The following is a 20,891-nucleotide window of genomic DNA, read 5'->3' on the forward strand; positions in this document are numbered from 1 at the left end:
ATTCTGCACCAGCGTGAACACTGTCTCCCCCGTCTCTCTTGTCGCTCCCTGGGCTGAGCGATGAGGAGCCCCGGCCCCGCTCAGGCTCACGCTGCGTGAAGGGAGGCGGGGATGTGCCGGGGGTATGGCGGAGTACAGCCCCCGTCCCCGTCCCCCTCCTCAGGATGCCGAGCTCGGCGGCTCGGCCCCGTCCTCCCTTCCCTCAGCCGCCGAAGGGAAGCAGCCACATGACGACCCCTCTCCCTCGCTGCCCAGACTGCGGGCTGAAGGGGAAGGGAGCCCGAGTGCGTATTAACGCTTCTTTCGCCGTCACTGCAGCCCCCTTCCCCGCAGCGGGTGGGCACAGCCCCCTCCCCCCGCCCCGCCTCAGCCCGCCCTCCCCGCACGGCACGCCGGGCCAACATGGCCGCTTCCCGACCCGCCGGGCTCCAGGCGCTGGGTTGACAGTCAGCCGCCCGCCTTGGGGCCGGCGTGCCGCCCGCCATGGAGGAGAGCTCCAGCTGCGAGAGCCTCAGCGCCGGGCGGGCGGCGGCGGCGCGGCCGCCCAGCGGCGATTCCCTCTCCAGGTAACGGCCGCCGCGCCATCGCCCCCTCGCCATCTCATCCCGTCATCGCCCCCCGACATAGCCCCCCCGCCGTCGCCCCTCGCCATCACCCCCTCGCCATCGCCCCTTCGCCATCGCCCCCCCGACATCGCCTCTCCGCCATCGCTCCCTCGTCATCGCCCCCTCGTCATCGCCCCCTCGCCATCGCCCCCACGACATCGTCCCCCCGACATCGCCCCCCGACATCGCCGCCCGCGGTGTCCGGGGCTGGGCCGAGCCGCCGCTGCCGCTCCTCTGCGGGGCTCGGCGGCTTGAGGAGTCCTTCTTCAGTCAGGAGTCATTGAGGGCGTGGGGAGAGAGAGGATGAGGGCGGAGAGGTGCCGGTAGGGAAAAAGAAACCGAGGGGATGGAGCTGGTGCCATTTTCTGCCTGCGTGGGCATCAGGCTCTGGTGTCTCCCCGAGTCGTGCCTACCGGCGCGTCCCGGAGCCTGGGGTGTCCTCGGGGGGACGGTGCACACTGCAGGCGTGAGCATCTCTTGGCCGAGGCTAAGCTGCTTTCTGTGACAGGCATTTATTCAGAGGAGGTGCCAATCCACCAACCTTTCATAAAGGCTCTAAATAACCAAGGCTGCGCTGTCTTGAGTATGTGCAGTGAGTGGATTTAGGAAATCAACAGTACAGGTGAGCTGTTGCTTGGACAGCGCTGGGCACCATCTGTGTTTGCTGCTTTTCTGGGTGCTGCTGTTCTCAAGCCAGGCTTCACCCTGTGCTTTTTCATCAACGAATAGCCCAGGGTGTCTTAAATATTTGTGGTTTTGTCCTCAAGAACTTGACTTTGTGGTCTGAATGACCTCCAGGATGTATGTTTGATGCTGGAGAGCATGGTAGGGTAGCAAGAAAAGGACATTGGCTGCTGGACAGGAGTGATGGCCCTGGGTTTTGTGGTAGGGCCTGGGAGGCATCATGACACAGTGGTTGAAGGTGATCCTGACCTGTTCTGGCTGTCCTCAGCAAACCCAGGTTGTAGGATCACAAGGTAACTCAAGCTGATGTGATCTCAGCATCCCCTGGTCCAGGCCCCTGCTCACAGCAGGTAGAGCTCTGAGATGAGATCAGGTTGCTCACAGCTTTTACGCAGCTGTTCTTGGAAACCTACAAACATAGAGACTGCACAACCTCTTTGAGCAGCCTATCTCCATCTCCTGGATATGGTCCACATAACCACTGGGTGCACACAGACCTTTTGGTCTGCTGACATTGTCTTTTTTTCCAGGCTCCCCCAGTGCCTCCTCAAAGGCAAGCACTCCAATCTCACCATTCTAGTGATGCTTCCCTGAACTCCCTCCAGTTCATCAGTGTCTTTCCTGCACTGGGGGGCTAAAAACCGGATGCAGTATTCCAGAATTAGTAGAGGGGGAATCCTTCCCTGCATCTCCTGGCTCTGCCTTGGCTCTTACAGCCCAGGGTGCTAGGCTGTAAGAGCCCACCACTACCAGCCCTGTACTTCTATGCTTGTTTTTTCCCCAGTAAGACCCCCAGTGCCTCTCCTGCAGACCTGCTTCCCAGACAGGCAGTGCCCAGTTTGCACTCAGGTTTCTCCTTCTTGAGTCCTTCACGACTCCTCATTTCCCACTCCTTCACCAAACTGTTCTGCTCTCTCTAGTATCTCCGTGTGCAGTTTTGCCCCATCCCTTCCAGCATGCCTAGAAGCCTTCTTTTCACTTTAACTGCACTCACCCAATATACTCTTCTTTTTCCCTCTACATCAGCTCAGGCAATTTGGACCCACTTGGAGGTCAATCACTGTAAGAGATACAGGCGAATGGACACAAAAGAAAGCTTAACTCAGAAGAGCCAGTGGCTACAAGGAAACTCCTGTTTAGCCTCCCAGCCACATGCCCAGCACAGATGGAGCCACTGGGAAATAGAGATGATGACTCTCTTTCTGTTGAGCTTGCACAAGGCTATGTCATCCAGTCCCTGAAAAGGCCAAGACTAGGAACAGATTTCTCGCAATATAAAAAAGCTTATCAGAAAACCTTCAGAATTTCAAGTCTGTGCTCCAAGACATAGAACTTGTAGAAGAAAGCTAGCCAATTTTTTTTCATGTATTCCAAACAAAATATATTTTTCTCTAGCCAAGTTTTGGAAATAGATATATGTTTTTCATCTGCAGTTATTAATAAAAAAACCCCTCATCTGGAATTGGTGTATGTTATGAAATTCTTTAGTTGAAGCAGTTAAGGTTAGAGTAAAATTTTTAAAAATTAAAATCAGGTTCTTGTAATGAGAAGATGCCAGATAACCTTCAGAATATTTGTTACCAGCTTCCCCTGCAAATCTAATGAAATTTAACATGCAAAAAATAATTTTGGTATGAAATGGACTGAGGATTAATTTCCAGGGTTTGTTTTTTTAAGATTATTTTTCATTAAAGCTGTGCTGCAATCTGATTTTATGCATCCAATTAGTCCCTCTGAAGATAATGTCACTATTTGTATGCATTGAAACACACTTTCATCTCTGTTACTGTTGTTCAGTCACTAGACCAACTGAATTGCTGACCTTTGATTATAGAGATATGACATATTTTTACTAAGTGGTTTTGTTTAAAAAGAAAATGTTAGCTTTGTGTATGTTGTGAGAAGCACAATGAACACAAGAATGCTTTCATCAGTTTTTATAACCAGTTTATTTAAAAGGAACAGCAAGAAAACATGAGTAGAAGCTCATCCACCCCATATTCTCAGTTACCTAGCAGTGTGAAGCCTTCCAGAGATGTAGTTGACAGAATTGTTTTCTGCAAGATTTAGAAGACTTGGAAAGGTGATAGTATCAAATGCATAACAGCACGGCATTCTTTGGATTCTCTCAGCTCCAGCACAGAAGCTGAGTTTCCTATTTCTAGACATACTTAAGATCTAGCTCCTCGGGAAGGCATGCTTGCTAGAGTTTGCTGGTCTGTAAGGTTGCTCAAATTTCTTAACATATTAGTATGTTTATTTGTAAACATCTGTCTACTATCACAGTAGTGCACATGTGATATGGCAGTACTGGCATTTGAGAATTAAAGTTGCTGTAATATTTTAATAGGCCTTAGCAATATGCAGTACATGTTTTTCCTGATTGAAATATTGGAATAGCTAAATAATTAATGTTACCTACTTTCTGTCACAACTAGAAAAATATTTGAAAAACTCTTTTTGAGACTCACAACATAGCTGTACGTGGTAAAAAAAAAAATCCCTAGCCCTGCGTGGAAATACATGGTCCATTTTAAATGAGCAGGTCACAGCTAACTAACTCACCCACCCTCAGAGTTGTGCTGAGATAGCTATTCTGCTTCTCAAGTCTAAGCCATCTTGCCCTGTGCTGGTTTTGGGAGGCACAACTCTGGGTTCTGCATCCCTGTGTGGTTTCCAAAGGTCAGTATTTAGGATGGATTTTTCCCTCCCTCTTCTTGTGGGAGACTGATGACCGTGAGCCAAGAGCTGAGGTTACAGTGTTGTGGTATTTAACTAGCAGCTTGCAAGGAGCACGACTGTGTCTGCAGAGTCAGGAACAACTCAGGAAACAGAGAGAGGAGTGAGGTAAAACACTGATACTGATGTCTGATAAGCTGTGTCACAGTTATGCCCAGGAAATCAAGCTTTACTCAGTGTTAAGGACTGCTTCTGTGTATTTAAAATGGCTTGGTGATCCTGGGTGAGTGCTAAACCTTTCAGCTGTGCTAGTTAATAAGATTTTTTCAAAGATCAGTCTTAAAGATAATTTGTAGGTAGAGTTGTGGGTGGTGTTTTGTTTTTCAAGTTTGAAGTTGCATGTGGACCCTCTGACTTCTGGGATTCAAAGCAGCAGCAAAATTCTACCATAATCTTTCCCTTTGTGAAAAGAAAGCCAGATAGAGCCATGTATGACTTCAGCAGAGCATATGACTTTGGGAAAAACGTGATGTCAAACTTCAGATATTTACTTTTGATGAAAAGCAATAAGGCATTTTGTTCATGCAGTCTGTGTGATTATGTGCCGTGGCTTCCAAATTAACATTGTGTCTTTGTATTCCTCTGAATTTTTGTCTGCAGAAGCGTATTATAGTCCAGCCTGAGCACCAGTCCAGTAAGACAGGTTATAGGCTTTCTGTTAGATCCACTGAAAGGTAATTTGTAGTGTCTGCAAAAGCGTGGGGGTGATTGTACTGTAGAGAAACTGCTGTAGGAGGTGTCAGTGGTATTGCAACGTCAGTGTAAAATGAGAGCAAGGGTAAGGTAGTGGACAGATGTTTCCTGCCAGCAGGACTGTAGCAATGTTTGATGTTACCACTTTCTGTTTGCGTGTTACCAGCTCTCTGCTGATGGTTATCATCCACAGAGGTCTGCAGACATAGTGGATCCTATGTGTTGCACTTTTAGTGAAGCATATGAGAATAATCATGCTCCTTGTCTTTATATTTGCAGGGATAACTCTGAAAACATGAACTCTGTGTAAATCAGTGCAGTAAGGTCTACTGAAGCAATAGTTCTGTGAGGTATGAACTCTCTACTTCATCTCAAATAAGGTCCTGTCAATACCTGGTCTAATTTAAGGCTACATTGAAGGAATTCTTTCCCCACGGGTGAGCATGATGCTGGAAGGAGTTGGATCTGTAAGCTGTTGGCTGAGGAGGGCTTGCTAGCACATTGCTACCAGATGTGTGAGATTTGCTGATTGAGTTGTTTTGCAATGAGTCATTGAAGTTAAAGTTTGAAAGGGAAGATTTTTGCCAGTTCTGGTGTTCAGTGAAATGTGAGTAGCTGTCGTTTTCCTCATGGGCTTTGAGAGCACTTCTTGCATTTGATTTCGTATATGTGTGAAGCAAGATTTCTCAAGAGTTATTACCATTAAAAACAAGTATGTTGCTGGCTGAGTTTTGATGATGAACTTTTTTTTTGCATTTGAGAAACTTAACACTATACTTAGAACCAATTAGCAGCTCCAGGCAGGTTCATTGTCATTAATTCTAATACGTGAGGGATAATTTGTAACACTTATTTGCAACCAACGTCCATTATGAGGTCTTTTAATGTACTGTATATTGTGAAGATAAAGAACACTTTGCTTGTATATGTTTTCAAACTTAGGAGATTCTCTTTAATAGAGTATGAGGATTTGGGGAAGAAAATAACATTGAGTGTATAAGACTTAAGAGGTTTTAATTTAAGCAGTGCACTTGTGAAGAGAAACACTTATCTTTGAAGAACTCAGGATCTGTTTTTAGTAGCAGTTTTTGATGTGCGGGTTTCAGCTCCTGCATTCAGCAGAAACCATTCCTGCTTCTCCTGGAGTGTCAGACCTTTAGTCTTAAAAGTTTTGCTCTATCAGGTGACATGCAAATCTTTGTGCAGACTCTGACCATTCAACAGAACTGTATGTATTTGGTTTTAAGTATATTTTCCATTTGAGAATACAAAATACATTGGACACTCACCTGTTTCTTCTATTAAAATAAATGTTTTATTGCTGTTTAAAGACCTCACAGGTGCCATAGTTCTAGCTGCTGTATAGATACAGCAATGATACCTGCATTGAAGTGCCGGGGATGAGCTGTTTAAATGTGCCTCAGTCAGGACTACACTATTTTTACTGATGCGTGGCAGGTAATTTTATTATGTTCTTGGATGTGCAGTTGAGTGCCAAGACTCCTTGCTGGGAGACTGGGCAAAGAGTGAGAAAGTCTAAGGAATGAGATGAAAAACTGTTGCAGAGAGATGAGGCGAGATCTGACAGCTGGTGAGAAGTAAAGCTGGGCTTAGAACACGACTCTCTTGGGTCCCATCAAGCACTGCCTTTTCTAAAGAGGGATGATAGTGTTATGTTGACAGTTTGTTTGCTAGAGTTTTGAGTTGTATACACAGTTCCTTAATTATGGGCTATTTACAACAGAGACACAGTTACAGAACCTGATTTTAAAGATTGAGGGTGGTCTGACAATGTCAAATTACACAATTCCTGTCTGCCATGTGATTGTACTCCTGCTGTGATGTCAGTTGTAGGTTAACAACTGTGTCAGATATAGTTTGCTATATATTTCTGATGTTTTATCATCTCCCCTCCTTAGATAATTCCTTTATAACTCACTGGCAAAGGCAAGAACTGCATTTGGAATGGTTTTAACACTTATTGAGGGCTCAGCAGAATCAGTAGTCCACAGTGTCTCTTTCATTAATCTTTTCCTAATGACCTGCTCAACTGTTACTATTTTTTTAGTGCTGAGTGTGTCAGGTACTGTAAAAAGAGACCTGATCCATACACCAAAGGGCTTACATCACAGAAAGTTTTGCTGAGGGAAAAAAAAAAACCAGCAAGCATATGTAAGAAATGTATTGGAAACCTTCCAGAGGTCACTCTGATAAGGTGTTACATACAATATATATTTGTATGACATGAAAAAAGTGACTGTTATTTGTCCATGGAAAACCCATTCCACCATGATGAAGAGGGCAACAGGAAGGTGATGAAGTGATTGGTTGGTAAATGTGCTTGGAATAACCTAGGTAAGTGAGAATCTAGAAAAAGCACTGTCACAGTAATTGTCTCCATCTTAATTTTTAACTAAAAAGCATCTGGTTTTTTTATAGCTCCAGTAACAAGGAGCTAATTTAAGAAAAATTCAGTGAAAGACAACAGAAAAAATCAGTGGAACTTTTCAAGCATTTGTTTTTCTTTTTTCTACCATCTGTAGTTTCTTTTGCCAGACAATGTTCTCACTCAGTAATTTTCCAGTGATTTCAAGGTAGCTTTCTTCCTTGCTTCTTTCTTGCCACTCTGCTCCATAAATTCTGTTCCATTGCTTTCTAAGCCCTGATGTATTTGATGAAGAGAAAGCATTAGAATTTTTCTAATCTGTAACACCTTCAAGGTCATGTTCTAGTCATTTTGTTAGCTCTGCACAAATGCTCCCACTTTACAGATCTGGTCTTTCTATAGGCTTTTGCCCATTATGGCCAGAATCATTAATATTAGGTCACCCAATGGTTTAAATTTGATCTGGGTCAGGTGTGGGTATGTGATCATGTTTCTGCTGCACCAGTTAGAAAAACATGAGTTTATGAGGCTTTTTAGTTCATACTGGGAAGACAGGCAACACCTGCTTAGAGTAAAACAACATTTTTTATCTTGATTTATGTGCTGTGATGTGAAAAGATTATATGCTTGTATAATGTGTTACACTCAAAATCTTGTTCACAGGCAAAAAGGCAGCACATCTTTATATAGCCAGGAATTTTTGTTAGTGTAACTCAGATGTTGAAAGCCTAATAATTGTTACTATAGATGCAATTATTACAGAAAAAGAAAGAGTAATAACAGCTAAAACTGTTATATATATAGGTGTTGGTTTCTAACCCTCTTCCTGGTATTATTCTCACCCCTCCCCTGAGTTCCAAGGTTGCTGGTTTTATTCTGGTGGTGGGTGTTACAGGAAGTTGTCAGCATCTGGGGTCCTTTACTGGGAGAAGTATGAGCTTCATATTGATGGTTCTTCCTTCCATACTGTAGGATCCACCTGGGATCATTTTAGTGTGTTTGGTAAAAAAACTTTACACCTATCTCTTTCTTCATTGTTCTGCAGTTTCACATTATGCCTAATTTTTGCTATTGGTGGTTGCTTTTGTGGGTGTTGGATATTATTCCTTTGTTGTCTTTGTTACCCCTAAAACCAGTTTTGTCCAGCTCCAGGTCTGCCTTTCTTTAACTAACCATTGGTGAGTTATTTACAGCCATGGTCTCCACTGCCAAGCTTGTGCCCCATATCTTCTTGCCCTGGGCATGTACTCCTCTAATGCCACATCCTTAGTCTTCACTTCTCCAGGTCTCTGTTATCATACCAGGCTGTTGTATTTCTGTATACAAGTACTTATGTTTGTGGTAAATATCTCATTGTATATAGAATAAACTCTTGTTGCTGCTATCTGTCCAAAACTATGTTTGTACTGCATACAAAAATAAAACAAAAGTAGATGTAGACACAAGGCCAATTACAGAAATTGCATTCATAACTAAATGAAGTAAGACAAAGCTGCAGGAAGGATAAGAAAAGTTCAGGTAATACAAGAGTAACAAACTTCAGTCCTGAGGCCTTGAAAATTTTCTACAAGCTTGTAGCATATGAAGCAATGGCAGTACTAATTGACAGGGTTGAAGATGAACCCAGCTATATTTTTCTGAACAAAATTTATCTGATGGAGTGAATATACATCTGGTTGTTGCTTGGTGCTTTGTGAGCAAAGTGTTTGGTGCTTTTTATTCCCCCCAGACACAAAAACCACTTACATCTTAAATAATGAGCTCCTGAACCACAGCCTCATTCACACCTCTTTTGTGACAATAAAGCATTTGTGCTATTTTTATGCTGTATCAATAAATCCTATTGCTGATTTCAGCTGATGCCACTGCTATAAGATGGTGGTCTTATCAAAGAGAAAGACTGAAAAGAGAGGTAGTAGAACTATTCTCATCAGCCATTTCAGTTCAGTCTGCCCATGAATGAGGTGAAGCCTGTGAATGAGTTGGTTACACATGGAAGATTATAGGGGCTGTCTGGCTCCTGTGGAGAGCAGATGCTAAAGGTAGAGGCAGGTCACTGAAACCTGTAGTACCAGAGGCAGGATGACTGCCAAAATCAGTCATCAAGAGTGGATGTTGGTTTAATCAGCAGATGGGATATCTTTAACAACTGAAAATTGAACAACATCTCATTTGTAGGTAGAACAGGTAAGGAAATGAAAAATGTGGGAACCTCTGTTTGCATTTTACCCAAGTTGACTTTTGGAGTAGTCTGTGCTTGAAAATTCCTCTGCTCTGAGAATGGACATCCTACTCCTACACTGTGAGTGATCCCTCACACCTCATGAGAGAGTGCTTCCCAAACCTTTTTGCTCAAAGGTGGAGAAGCACACAGCCAAGATAGTCACTGTGTGATGGGGTGTGAGAGAAGGAATGTGAAGGGACATTTTATGGATGTGCTCAGGACATGTGCCAGCAGAGCACTCTTGACCCTTTTACTTGTTACCATCTGCTTAGGGTACAGCTCCTGCTCATCACTGCTGCCTCCAGCACCACCAAAGGACATCTTTCTGTTTCAGGATTCCACCTTCTGCTTCCACCTTGCATGAAGAAAAATACAAGATTTGTCACATCTCATTGTACTGATACAGATCGCTTCCAGTCTCTGGGTTTCTATTTGTAGACAATGGGTAAGAGTGAGTCATTTCTGCTTCTTCACAGTGGCTGTGAGTAACTGCCTACAGTGAGTAAGGCAGGTGTAGCCACCTATGCAGAACTTCTTCCCAATCATTGCAAAGGGGGCAATTGCAATTCTCTGCTCAAAAAAAAAAAAAAAAAAAAAAAAGATAGGGATGGGAAAGGAGGCTGTGTCAGTTTTCCCATTATGGAAGAAGCTTGTTTCTTTTTCAACATAAGGAAATACATAGATGAGAAAGGTGTCATGAATATGGATGGATTCTCATGGACATGTCTTATCTCAAGTTGGAGAAATATTCTCTGCCTCTTCTTTTGCATTTCCGCATTTCCTGGCTGCAAAAGGCTGTGTTCATTTGAAAACAAAAAGCAAAAGATAGAATGGTTTGGCTTGAAGGGACCTTAAAGATCATCTAGGCCGAACCCCCTGCAGGGGCAGGGACACCTCCCACTAGTTCAGGTTGCTCAAAGCCCCATTCTGCCTGGTCTTGAACACTTACAGGGAGGGGACGTCCACAACCTCCCTGGGCAACCTGTCCCAGTTTTTCACCATTCTCAGAATAAAGAATTTCGTCCTAATGTCTAATCAAAATGTACCCTCTTCCAGTTAAAAGCCACTACCCCTTGTTTTTTGTAAACCAACACCCCCAAGTCCTTCTACTTAGAGCTGTTCTCAACCCATTCTACCCCCAACCTGTGATTGTGCTTGGGACTGCCCTGACCCAGGTGCAGGATCATGCACTTAGCCTTATTACAATTCATGAGGTTGGTATTGGAGCACCTCTCCAGCCTGTCCAGGTCTCTCTGGAGGGCCTCCCTTCCCACCAGCATGGTGACCACACCACACAGCTTGCTGTCATTAGCAAACTTACTGAGGGTGCAGTAAATTCTTCTGTCCATGTCACCAACAAGGATGTTAAACAGCACCAGTCTCAGTACCAGCCCTTGAGGAATGCCACTCTTCACTGGTCTCCATTTGGGCATCAAGCCAATGACTACCACTTTTGGAGTGCAACCACCCAATCAATCATATCTGCCTAGTAGTCTATCCATCAAATCTGTATCTTCAATCATCTTCCAGAATGTTGTGTTGGACAGCGTAGAACACTTTGCACAAGTCCAGGTAGATGATGCCAGTTTCTTTCCCCTTGTCCACTGACACTATGACTCCATCTTAAAAAGCCACCAAATTTGTCAGGCATGATTTATGCTTGGTTAAGCAATGCTGTTTGCCACAAACCACCTCCACATTTTCCATGTACCTTAGACTGCTCTGCCACAAGACACTCATGTTCTAGAAACAAGGGCTGGGCCTACTTCAAATTACCGTATCTCCATGTGATGTAGGTATCTAAGACTTCCATACCTTCAGCAGAGTCAAAACACTGTACAAGTAATTGAACTGAAAAAAAGGTGTCTCTGAATTCTCATTTAGGCTCCAGTGCCTGGGCTTCCATTGACTAATGCATGGGAGCATGGACACCTGTAATATATCTATAGTGGGGAACTGAATCATTGAATCATAGAAAGTTAGGAGTTGGAAGGGACCTCAAACGATCATCCAGACCTCCTTGATCCTACTCTTCTTTGCTCCTCACACGCACTGATTTCTGCTGGAGGAAGCAGAAGGGCCAAGGGGAAGTAGCTGTGGGTGGTCTTAGAGGATTAACCCTCATGTTGGATATGTGAGAACTGAAGGTAGGATTAGATGATCCTTGAGATCCCTTCCAACTTGGTGTTCTATGATTCTGTGAGGTACAGAAAAACTTCAGATAAGCTTGCAAACTTTGTGTGCCTTGTTGTAAGGCAGAAGAACTAGTAAGACCTTAGTACCCTACAACAGGATAGTGGGCTGAATGAGTTTGCAGAGCCCTTTCACAAGTCTGGGCCATATAGAAATCAAGGGCTACTGATCATTTCCACTTGGGAAACTGGGCTTTGTTTCTGGACAGTAAATGGCACTGAGTTCATGAGGAAACCAGGTCACAGGTAGTAGTGTTGAACCTGGGGACTTTGATGAACCATGACCATAAGAGATGCTGGGCTCCCTGGATGTTGTGGCATCATTCAGGTGCTCAGTAGTTTTGAAAACATACTATGTTGTTTTACTCAAATTTCTGGAAATTAAGCCTACAAATTTTTGAATGCTTGACTGACTTTAGCTCTGAGACTCTGCTAGGGGCCAGTTCCATGTAGGGGCTGGGCTATGGACAAAATAGAGTTGTTCCCTGTCCTTTTTTGATCTGAAACTGGCAGAGCATGCAGCTGCATGGTGTCTCTGAAAGCACATCAAGGTGTTCCACTACGCCAGTTTTGCTAGGTGATACAAGACTTTCCAGATTGGCTTTATTATAAATTCTTTCATCCATGTTTTGATTAATCCAAGTATGGAACAACAAATGTCATTGATGAGCTAATCACTGATATTTTTAATTCCTGTGGGTGTTTGGTTTATTGGGATGAGGGGGCTGTGTGGTGTGTGTTTGAAAGAAAGCCAGAACATTTAACAATATGTGTTACATTCTAACTAAGGTGTTTTTAAAATAGGGAAATACGTAGCAATCTAAAGAAAAATTGAGACAGCACATGAACTGTGGGAAGTATGCATAAATATGGTTAAACTATACATAATTGGGTCTTAGGACGTAACTAGAAATGAAGGCACTGTCAGAACACAATAAAAGACGAGTTAATGTCTTTTTATCCAGTTCTCCGTTCTGTCCTAAGGTGAGTACTTACTAATGTAAGTAATTATTTCTGTTTTTTCCTTGATCAAGTTAAAAAGTTTCTAAAAAAAAAAACAAAAAACCAAAAAAAAAAAAAAAAAAAAAACCAAAAAAACCAAGCAAACAACAGATTTTATATGCTGTGCTGGTTTCCCTTATTTCTGCTGCTTGTCATTCTCAAACTCTGAAATTGTCATTGCAACTTATCCTGAGACTTTGAATTTGCATCAAAGTACCAATAATTATTTGCTTGTATGTTTTTCTTAGGCTTAATATATTTTTAAAAGAAAGAAGTGGAAGTTTATTTAGTAAGTATAAATATTGGTAAGCAGCAAGAGTGGTTGTGAAGTACATGTATGATTTCTCTTATGACTTATATCTGCAAAGTACCTGTGAGACAGTTAGATGTGGCCAGCCCTCTGTCTCTTGTAGGATGCAGTGGTATTCTGAGGGTGCTCTGATGTGGGAGACAGCAGCACCACTCAGGTCTTTTATTTCTTTGCCACAAAATGTCCTGAGCCTTGTAATCATATTATTCCACAGGTAGCACTAAGAGACATGGGGGGGCTCGTAGCAGCAGGAAACACAGTGGATATGGATTCTTGAGTTGTCTTTCCACTAGAGGCAGTCATGCTGCATGGACAGCCCCTTGGCTGTAGTCTGGTCTCTCTGTTTTGGGGGAGAAAGCTGCAAGCCAGGACACTTGCTGATTCCTCACAGCCCCCAGAGATCATTTTCCAGACATTCCATCTGTCAGTGATCTCCCTAATGGCTTTCTCTGTGTCGCTGTGCAGCAATTCTGCAGCCACCTAAAGCTTGAGCTGCAGGAACTTCTCTCCCCCAGCCATTTTTTTTTTTTTGACCTAGAAATACCCTTCTCGAGGGGATCTTCTTCGCTTTTACTTTGATCCTGCCTGCTGCAGTGTCTTATGTTTGCAAACAAAGTCCCTAGCTCCTTCTGAACAACTATAAGTGATCCCAAAAAGCATAGCAATAACCTAACGTGTAGGAAGGTGCGGAGCTGCGCAGGTGGGAGCACTGTTCTAGCAGGCATCCTTGTTTATGTTGACAGTGAACAGGATTGTGTTTTGAACCTCTTTTTACCTTATAGACTTAATTTGTTTTCACTGCTAAGGCTCTGTCCTGGTGATTGGAAACCCCAGAGCTTTGAAGCACAGACCCAGACGTGTGCACCATCTTTGGAAAGTCTGTCAGACCTTTCTCCCATGCATCAGGGCATGGCCAGAGTGACTGGGCTGCCTTTCTTCATGTCTCACCTGGAGGAGGTGGGCTGCTTGCCTTGCCCACCACTTAAAACCCTACCTGCTGCTGCTGCAAGCACAGGTACTTGTGCTAGTAGTGGCTTTTGTAAGGCAAACATTTCCATTAGGGACTGGAATCAAGCCAAAGTATGGATTATCAGCCTGCTTTCAGGAGAACTCTCTTGATATGGGCTGAAATATAATTGGTGAAGCAGAGGTAAAATGTCAGTTGCCAGCATAAATCTTAACAACTTCTTGAAAAATACATTGTTTTGTTTTGTTTTGTTCCTTGTAGCTGGGCATCATCCCATACCAGCTTGGAGCTTGTTGGAAACCTAACCCCCTTTTGCTTCTCTCATGGATAGATAATTCTGTAGTTACCTTTCATGTGCTGATCAGAGGATCAGAAGAGGCTCAGGCCTCTGATAGCTTCTTTTCTTCCTCTTTTTGTACCTTTTGGGTTGTTGAGTCATGAAAGCGTGATACTATGGGCTGCTTGCTGTTACTATGTTCTGCATATTGGTTTGTCTTTGGGTGTTGCCTTTCTATTCTCGGAATCTTGCAAATATTTTAAACATCAGCCTATTGTTTAGCAAGTGCTCTACATGCACTGTAGCCCTTTGTGTGAATTTCTGTTTAAAAGAAATAATAAAAGAATGACTAATGGAGCATGAACGGTGCTTGTGACTCTGTAGTCCATTGTGTAACTATTGAGAGCAAAATTTGCATTCCTAGAAAAGCTTGTTCACGGTCAAAATATAGGACATTCTCTTCTTGGCTCATGGGAAAACATGTACTATGTATTCTTCTCGGGATGCTACTTAAAAGGATCAACTTTAAAAAATGGCAATTTCCTCCCTTGGAACATTGAAATCGGACTGAGACCCAGCTTTGCTTCACAACAGAAGTGAATCTTTTTCATTCAGGCAAGTGGCGTCGGGAGCTATTTTAGCTCTGTCACACACACACATTTGCTTGCTGAAATGGTTTCTTTTGAAGATGTTAAGCTCTGGCATTGCCAGCCCTTTTGAATGGCAAGGGCACATTATTATATAACTGTCTGCCTCCTCTGGGTGCCAGGGGAAGCCTGGTAGGCGCTGCTTTCCTTTCCTTCAAAAGCGTATTTGTTTATGGCTTTTTTTTTTCCCCTCTGAGATTGTTACAGGTCAAGCAGAGGTTAAAGTGAAAGCTTTAAATGTTTAGAAAACTGTGCTGCTGAAATGCCTTTCCTGCCTGTGCCTAAAAAAAGAGGGTACTGGGAGTTCCAAGAGGGTCAGGGTGTGTCTCATGTAAGCTGCAAGTAGTTTCTTTTGGTACATGTTGTGTAAGTAGAAAAAGCCTGTTTGGGTGGGTTGTTGGGGTTTTTTTGTTTGTTTGTTTGTTTGCTTTTGGTTTTGTTTTTACTTTTCACTGTGAAGAATGGAGTTGTTGCTCTCTGGAGATATTCCTTTGGCTGCCCATGTCAGCTCTTGGGGAGAAGCTGGGATTTCTGCCCTGGTGAGGGGTGATCTTAAGACACTAAAACTTCATTTAGAGCAGCTGAGCCTCCTACAGCCCCTGGCAGAGTGGAAACCAGTGCAGAGTGCCCAGATCCCACATCAAGGCTCTGGTTCTGGCAGATGCCAGCCATGCTTTCAAGTGCTCTCCCAAAGAAGGGTATACGAGGGACTTCTCAGTACCCTTAGGTGTATAAATGTACAGGTAAGGACTGTGGGGATCACTTAGCCTTAGCACGCATCCACAGAGAGCTGCTGTAAATGACAGTCTGATGTAGGCAGCAGCTGGGTTTTCTTGGCCAGTTCAGCCAGTGCTAGCCTGGACAAAGTCATATTCATGGAGAACAAGCACCAGTTTGTCTCCCTCTGCTCTGATACGACTCAAAAGGTTTTTCAGTATTTCTTTTTTCTTCTCTGAAAGAAGCAGGAGTGTTGAAAGTATTGAGGAGGGAAAGTTGTCAGCTTGAGTTTAGCAAGTGAGCAGGGAGTGCTCAATACCTCAGTATCATTATAGCTTTAAGAGAAGTGCCAAAGTGCTGCAGGTGCTCCTATTCATGGGCCTGCTGTAAATTTGAACCAATTGGATCCTGCTCCCTTGGCATCTGAAGCTTCCAAATTAAATTTTATTTGCCACATTTGTCATCATTCATTTGCAGATTTCACCTTGATTAATTTTTAGGAATGTACATAATGAGAAACTTTTACAAAAACAGGAAGAGAGGAAATGGAAATTTGCCCTCTGCAGTGTTTTCCTCATTTCTCATGACCTCTGTGGCTGAAACTGTATCACCCAGTGGTGTATTTTATCACCTATTTTCCATGTCAGTTCAGTGACTATTGAAACAAAAGATTCAGCTTGATACAGAAGAAATGGTGTGTGCAGTCAATTAGCATCTGAGTAATTGGCACTTCTGCAAGCAATGAAGGAGCTTCTTGTTGTTACTGGCAGGGAAGGTGCTGGAGAGGTGACTTTATCATCACTGGCTGAATTTTGGGTGTGTTATTTATAGGAGTGATCCAGATTAGTATTTTTAGGATGCTGATACAAATAAACAGGTATCCTCAAGCACTATGAACACAGTATAAATAAAAATATTATAATTTCCAGAGATCTGTGTTCTTCCAGTCCCATCAATTTTTCACAGTTCTGAGTGTTAAATTCAGACACAGGTTCCAAGTCATGAATTTCTGTGGGTTTTTAAAAATTTTTTCCTCTCCAGCTTTCAAAGTCTGAAGAAGTGTCTTCAGAAATTAACAGTAGTTTCTCAGAGAGCTGCTACCCATAGAATCACAGAATGGTTTGTGTTGGAAGGAACCTTAAAGTTCCAACCTCCCTGCCATGGGCAGGGACATCCTACCACTGGACCAGGTTGCTCAAAGCCCCATCCAGCCTGGCCTTACACTCCCGGGCAGGGGCATCCACAACTTCTATGGGCAACCTGTTCCAGTGTCTCACCACCCTCATCAGAGCCAGTCCCTTTCTGCATAGTTTTTTATCTTTTGGATGGCATAAATGTGAGCATACTTTTTATGTTGCTGCTAAACAAGTGTGGGAGAAGGAATGTATGTGTATGGCTTTTATGTTCTTGCAGAACGGAAAGAGGCACAGCTTCAAGATGCTTGCTTGGAAATGACCATTCTCAGCAATTACAAGTTGGGATGGTAGAGCTGGACAACCCCTTATAGTGATGTCATGACTTTTGTCTTAAGTTTTGCCAGAAGTTTTCTGAAGTTTCATGTGGTACATGCAATTTGTTGTTGTGAGTTTCTTCTTGGCTCACACGGCCAAAGAGAAGAGGTTTTAGAATATGGATTTCCTTAGGCTGACATGCACAGAAAGCACTTTGTAGAGATTTCCCAGGAGTTTTCCTTCCTGTGGGAGGGTGGGGACAGAGAAGGAAAATACCCTCTTTTTAGAGTATGAAGAATGTTGTATTAACTTAATTGTATTAATAGGGGTAAGGAGACAGGGAGGAGAACTGCATTAATGGTGCATTTGTCTGTATCAGGTGAAAGCTGTGGGCTTCACAGTTTGATTTGTGCACTTCCATTGCATCTCCATGCTTATCTTCTGCCTGACCTGGGTTCACTGTGTCACACTTGAGCACTCATGCAGTAAAACTGCCATCTTCAAAAGCTGTACTTGTGCTTTCTCCTTCCAGGAAAAAAATGTTGATTATCTACTCTAGGAAAGCAATAACTTCATATTCAAACACTTCCTCTAACAGCTGGCAAAACAAATGGCAACTACAAGTTTTTATTTCTTTTTCTTGGCATTCTTAGCCACCATGGGTTTTAGATTGCAGGGGTCTGAGGAGAGGGATTGATTCAGATGGTTTTGGCAGATGCCATTTAATGGCATTTTTTGAAGAGGCTTAAGACTTTGTCCTTGCTTTTTATATTTTTCCCCCAAATGTTGCCCCTGTGCCTTTGTACTTGAATAAGGTAGGTTTGTGTGTCTCAGACACTTCTGTTTGCAGCTTCTTTACATCTTTGTTGACAGTTTAAGCTAAGCACATTGGCATGCCTTCAATACTGCTACGGATGCAGTAATACCTTTCAGTTGTCTGAGCAAGAATCACCAGAGGGCATCTGTCTGAGTCTGAATTATGTTTGAAAACCATCTGGCGTGTTTGTGGAATAGTTCTAATCATAACAATGAGCACTTTATCAGGAGTTGAGTCATTGTGCTTGGTTTCCATTGTAATTCTCTTATTATTGCATATATGTGTTCCATATAGCCACAGGGTTCATACTACAGATAGATACTGTAGAAGACCAACGTGCCAAAAGCTTTCATTTTGACATATTTATCATTCAAAATCTGGCCATAAGGAATACATTTAAATAATAAAAATAATTACTGAGATGAAAGACATGTATCAGTGTTAATTGCATCCTAAACCTGTTTCCTGCTTCTGCAGGGAGGAAGGAGTAAATGGGGAATGACAGTCACAGGAGTAGGGTGCTTTCCCTAGAGGTGCTTTTGGACTGTTGTAAGGGTCTCTTTTGGCACTCAACACAGATATCCAACAGCAAGAACAGTGTGGACCTGCCCGGGCTTGAAGCATGGGAAGGCAAATGCTCCAAATGGTCCTTGGTCTTCACAAGTTCCTCATAGGAACATCTGCACTCCTTTTCTTTCCTGAAGGAAGAGCTCAAAGTATTGAGTATTTGACCTTGAGAAGTGTAATTGTCCAAAGTGCATGATGTTCAACAAGGACAACTGCAAGGTTCTTCACCTGGGCCAAGGCATCCCAGGCACAAATACAGGTTGGGAGGAGACAGGAATATGGACAGCCCTGAGGAGAAGGACTCGGGGCTGGACCAGAAGCTCAACATGAGCCATCAGTGTGCTCTCGCAGCTCAGAAAACCAACTGGGTCCCGGGCAGCATCAAAAGAAGCACAGACAGCAGTCAGAGGAGGTGATTCTCCCCCTCTGCTCTGCTCTTGTGAGACCCCATCTGGAGTACTGTGTCCAGTTCTGGAGTGACCAGCATAAGAAGGACATGGAGCTCCTGGAACCTGTCCAGAGGAGAGCCACTAAAATGCTCAGAGGGCTGGAGCACCTCCCCTGTGAAGACAGGCTGAGGAAGTTGGGGTTGTTCAGCCTAGAAAAAAGGAGGCTCTGAGGTGACCTTATAGCAACCTTCCAATATCTGAATGGGGCCTACAAGAAAGCTGGGGTAGGGCTTTTTACATGGATGTGTAATGAGAGGACAAGGGGAAATAGTTTCAGACTTGAAGAGAGGAGATTTAGGTTAGACATTAGTAAGAAACTCTTTAATTTGAGGGCAATGAGACACTGGCACAGGTCACCCAAGGAAGTTGTAGCTGCCCCCTCCCTGGGAGTGTTCAGTGCCAGGTTGGATGGGGCTCTGAGCAACCTGGTCTGGTGGGAGGTGTCCCTGCCAATGCAGGGCAATTGGAACGAGATGATCTTTCAGGTCCCTTCCAACCCTGGTTATTCTATGATTCTATCGTGTGAACCTGAGTGTAAGTTGCATCTGAGATCCTTAGTGAGCTATTTTGCACATTTATTAAGTTATATTGAGCCAGACTTTCAGCTAGCAGTGATTGGCACAGCTCCAGTGACTTTTAACCCTTGCTGAAATCTGTCCAAACCTACCTGTGCTCTCAGGTGTCTGTTGGGTACCCTGAATGCAGCAGTTATGTCTGAGCATTGTGCCATTGCCATCACTCAGGTTTGCTCTGTGTTGCCTTAATGGTGGGACACAGGTGTTAGGGGTATCTCAGAGCATCCTCAGAGTGGTCCTCAGCATTTTAGGCTGATATTAGAAGTATAGTGTTGTGCTGCCAAAAGTTTTTGTAAGAGACAGATTTAACTTTACATTAGAAAAATCTGGGCTAATGCATAGAAGCCATGACAGAAGCAGGAGCAAGTGTTTTTGCTCAAGATGATGCAGAAAGGCTGGTGGCAAAGCATGGAGCAAGCTCTAATCCCCTTGATCTGCCTTTATGTGTCTGCCCCAGGACACTCTCCCTCTTTTCTCACTCTAAGGCATTTGAAACTGCGTGGTTTGAGGATCTTCATTGGCAGAGAAGAGAACTCAAGATTGTCTAAACACTGAAGCTCATAAACTTCTTATGTGTATGCAGGGACATCAGTTTAATCAGTTTGCAAAGCAGCAGAGCTGGAGCTGTGCAACTGCCTGATGATAAGAGGAGGGAGTCACAAGCCAGCAATGTTTTCAGTTGTCTGCTGTTCCGCTCCCTCTCAGCTCTCTAGAAATGATGAATGAGGAGAACAAAGGCAGCAAGCAAAACATGCAACCTATGCATGCTGTGGTATTTTTCACTCTGCGTGCAGACAGCACTTCCCAAAAGCTGACACTGCTGTTGCTGGAGGGAGGCTTCACCAGTGGCTTCTGCAGGAGCAGAGGGGATGCTCTTGAAGGAAGCTTTTGAAAATTCACTTCTGAAAATGCAAATTCTTTTCTTCATTAAAACCCTCTTGAAACCAAGTGCAATCAACAAGCACAAAACACTTTCACAGCTCACACGTGCTGTAGATTATGGTTCTCTTTTTAAAATTATTTTTTTTCCCCCTCTGCATAAAGCATATGCCCTTAGACTGCCAAAATGATATTAATTCACAGTTTCATAGAAGTCTTTGGTCTACAATGATCAAATAATCACTGCTTGTGTATTAAGTAGACACTGGTAATGTATGAGTGCAGACAAGTTGTATAAGCAGAATAACTTGGGGCATTTTGATTTTTTGTTAGCACTTCTCCCTGGGAGCTGTTAAGAGCACGTTAGACAGACGGATCTTGGAAGCTGCTTGTGCATAGCTTGTCCTAGCTTGGGGGCAGAGGGAGTAAGACATCCCATTAAACCTTTGCAGCTCCCTTTTCTGTGACTAAAGGATGTGAAATTCTTGACTTTCACCATGAGGACAGTCAGACATTGGAGTGGTCTCCCAGAGGAAGTGGTGGACTCCCCCACTTTGCAAGGTTTTAAGTCTCAGCTCAGTGGAGTGCTGAAACATATCATATAAACAATGATGTTAGAAGGGTTGGACCAGGTGATCCTTGAGGTCCCTTCTGACCTGACATTCTCTGATTCTATGATTGATAGAAATGCTTCTCTTAGGAGGTCACTG

At 43.5% G+C, this 20,891-nt stretch overlaps 1 protein-coding gene across 5 annotated transcripts in view; it reads left to right on the plus strand.

Annotated features, from left to right (window-relative positions):
* Positions 1–233: 233 nt before the first annotated feature.
* The window catches only part of MTMR2 (myotubularin related protein 2), a 65,550-nt gene continuing 44,892 nt past the window's right edge, over positions 234–20,891 (plus strand). For 4 of the 5 annotated variants that reach the window (XM_030450972.1, XM_030451016.1, XM_030450964.1 and 1 more), the window contains exon 1: positions 374–566. In XM_030450972.1, the coding sequence (XP_030306832.1) occupies positions 484–566 (83 nt within the window). In that variant the 5' untranslated portion in view covers positions 374–483. Of the gene's footprint in view, positions 285–373; positions 567–20,891 lie in introns of those variants that run through there. The other variant, XM_030450978.1, reaches the window with a different exon arrangement.

Source organism: Calypte anna, chromosome 1, assembly GCF_003957555.1.
Source record: "Calypte anna isolate BGI_N300 chromosome 1, bCalAnn1_v1.p, whole genome shotgun sequence".
Lineage (NCBI taxonomy): Eukaryota > Metazoa > Chordata > Aves > Apodiformes > Trochilidae > Calypte > Calypte anna.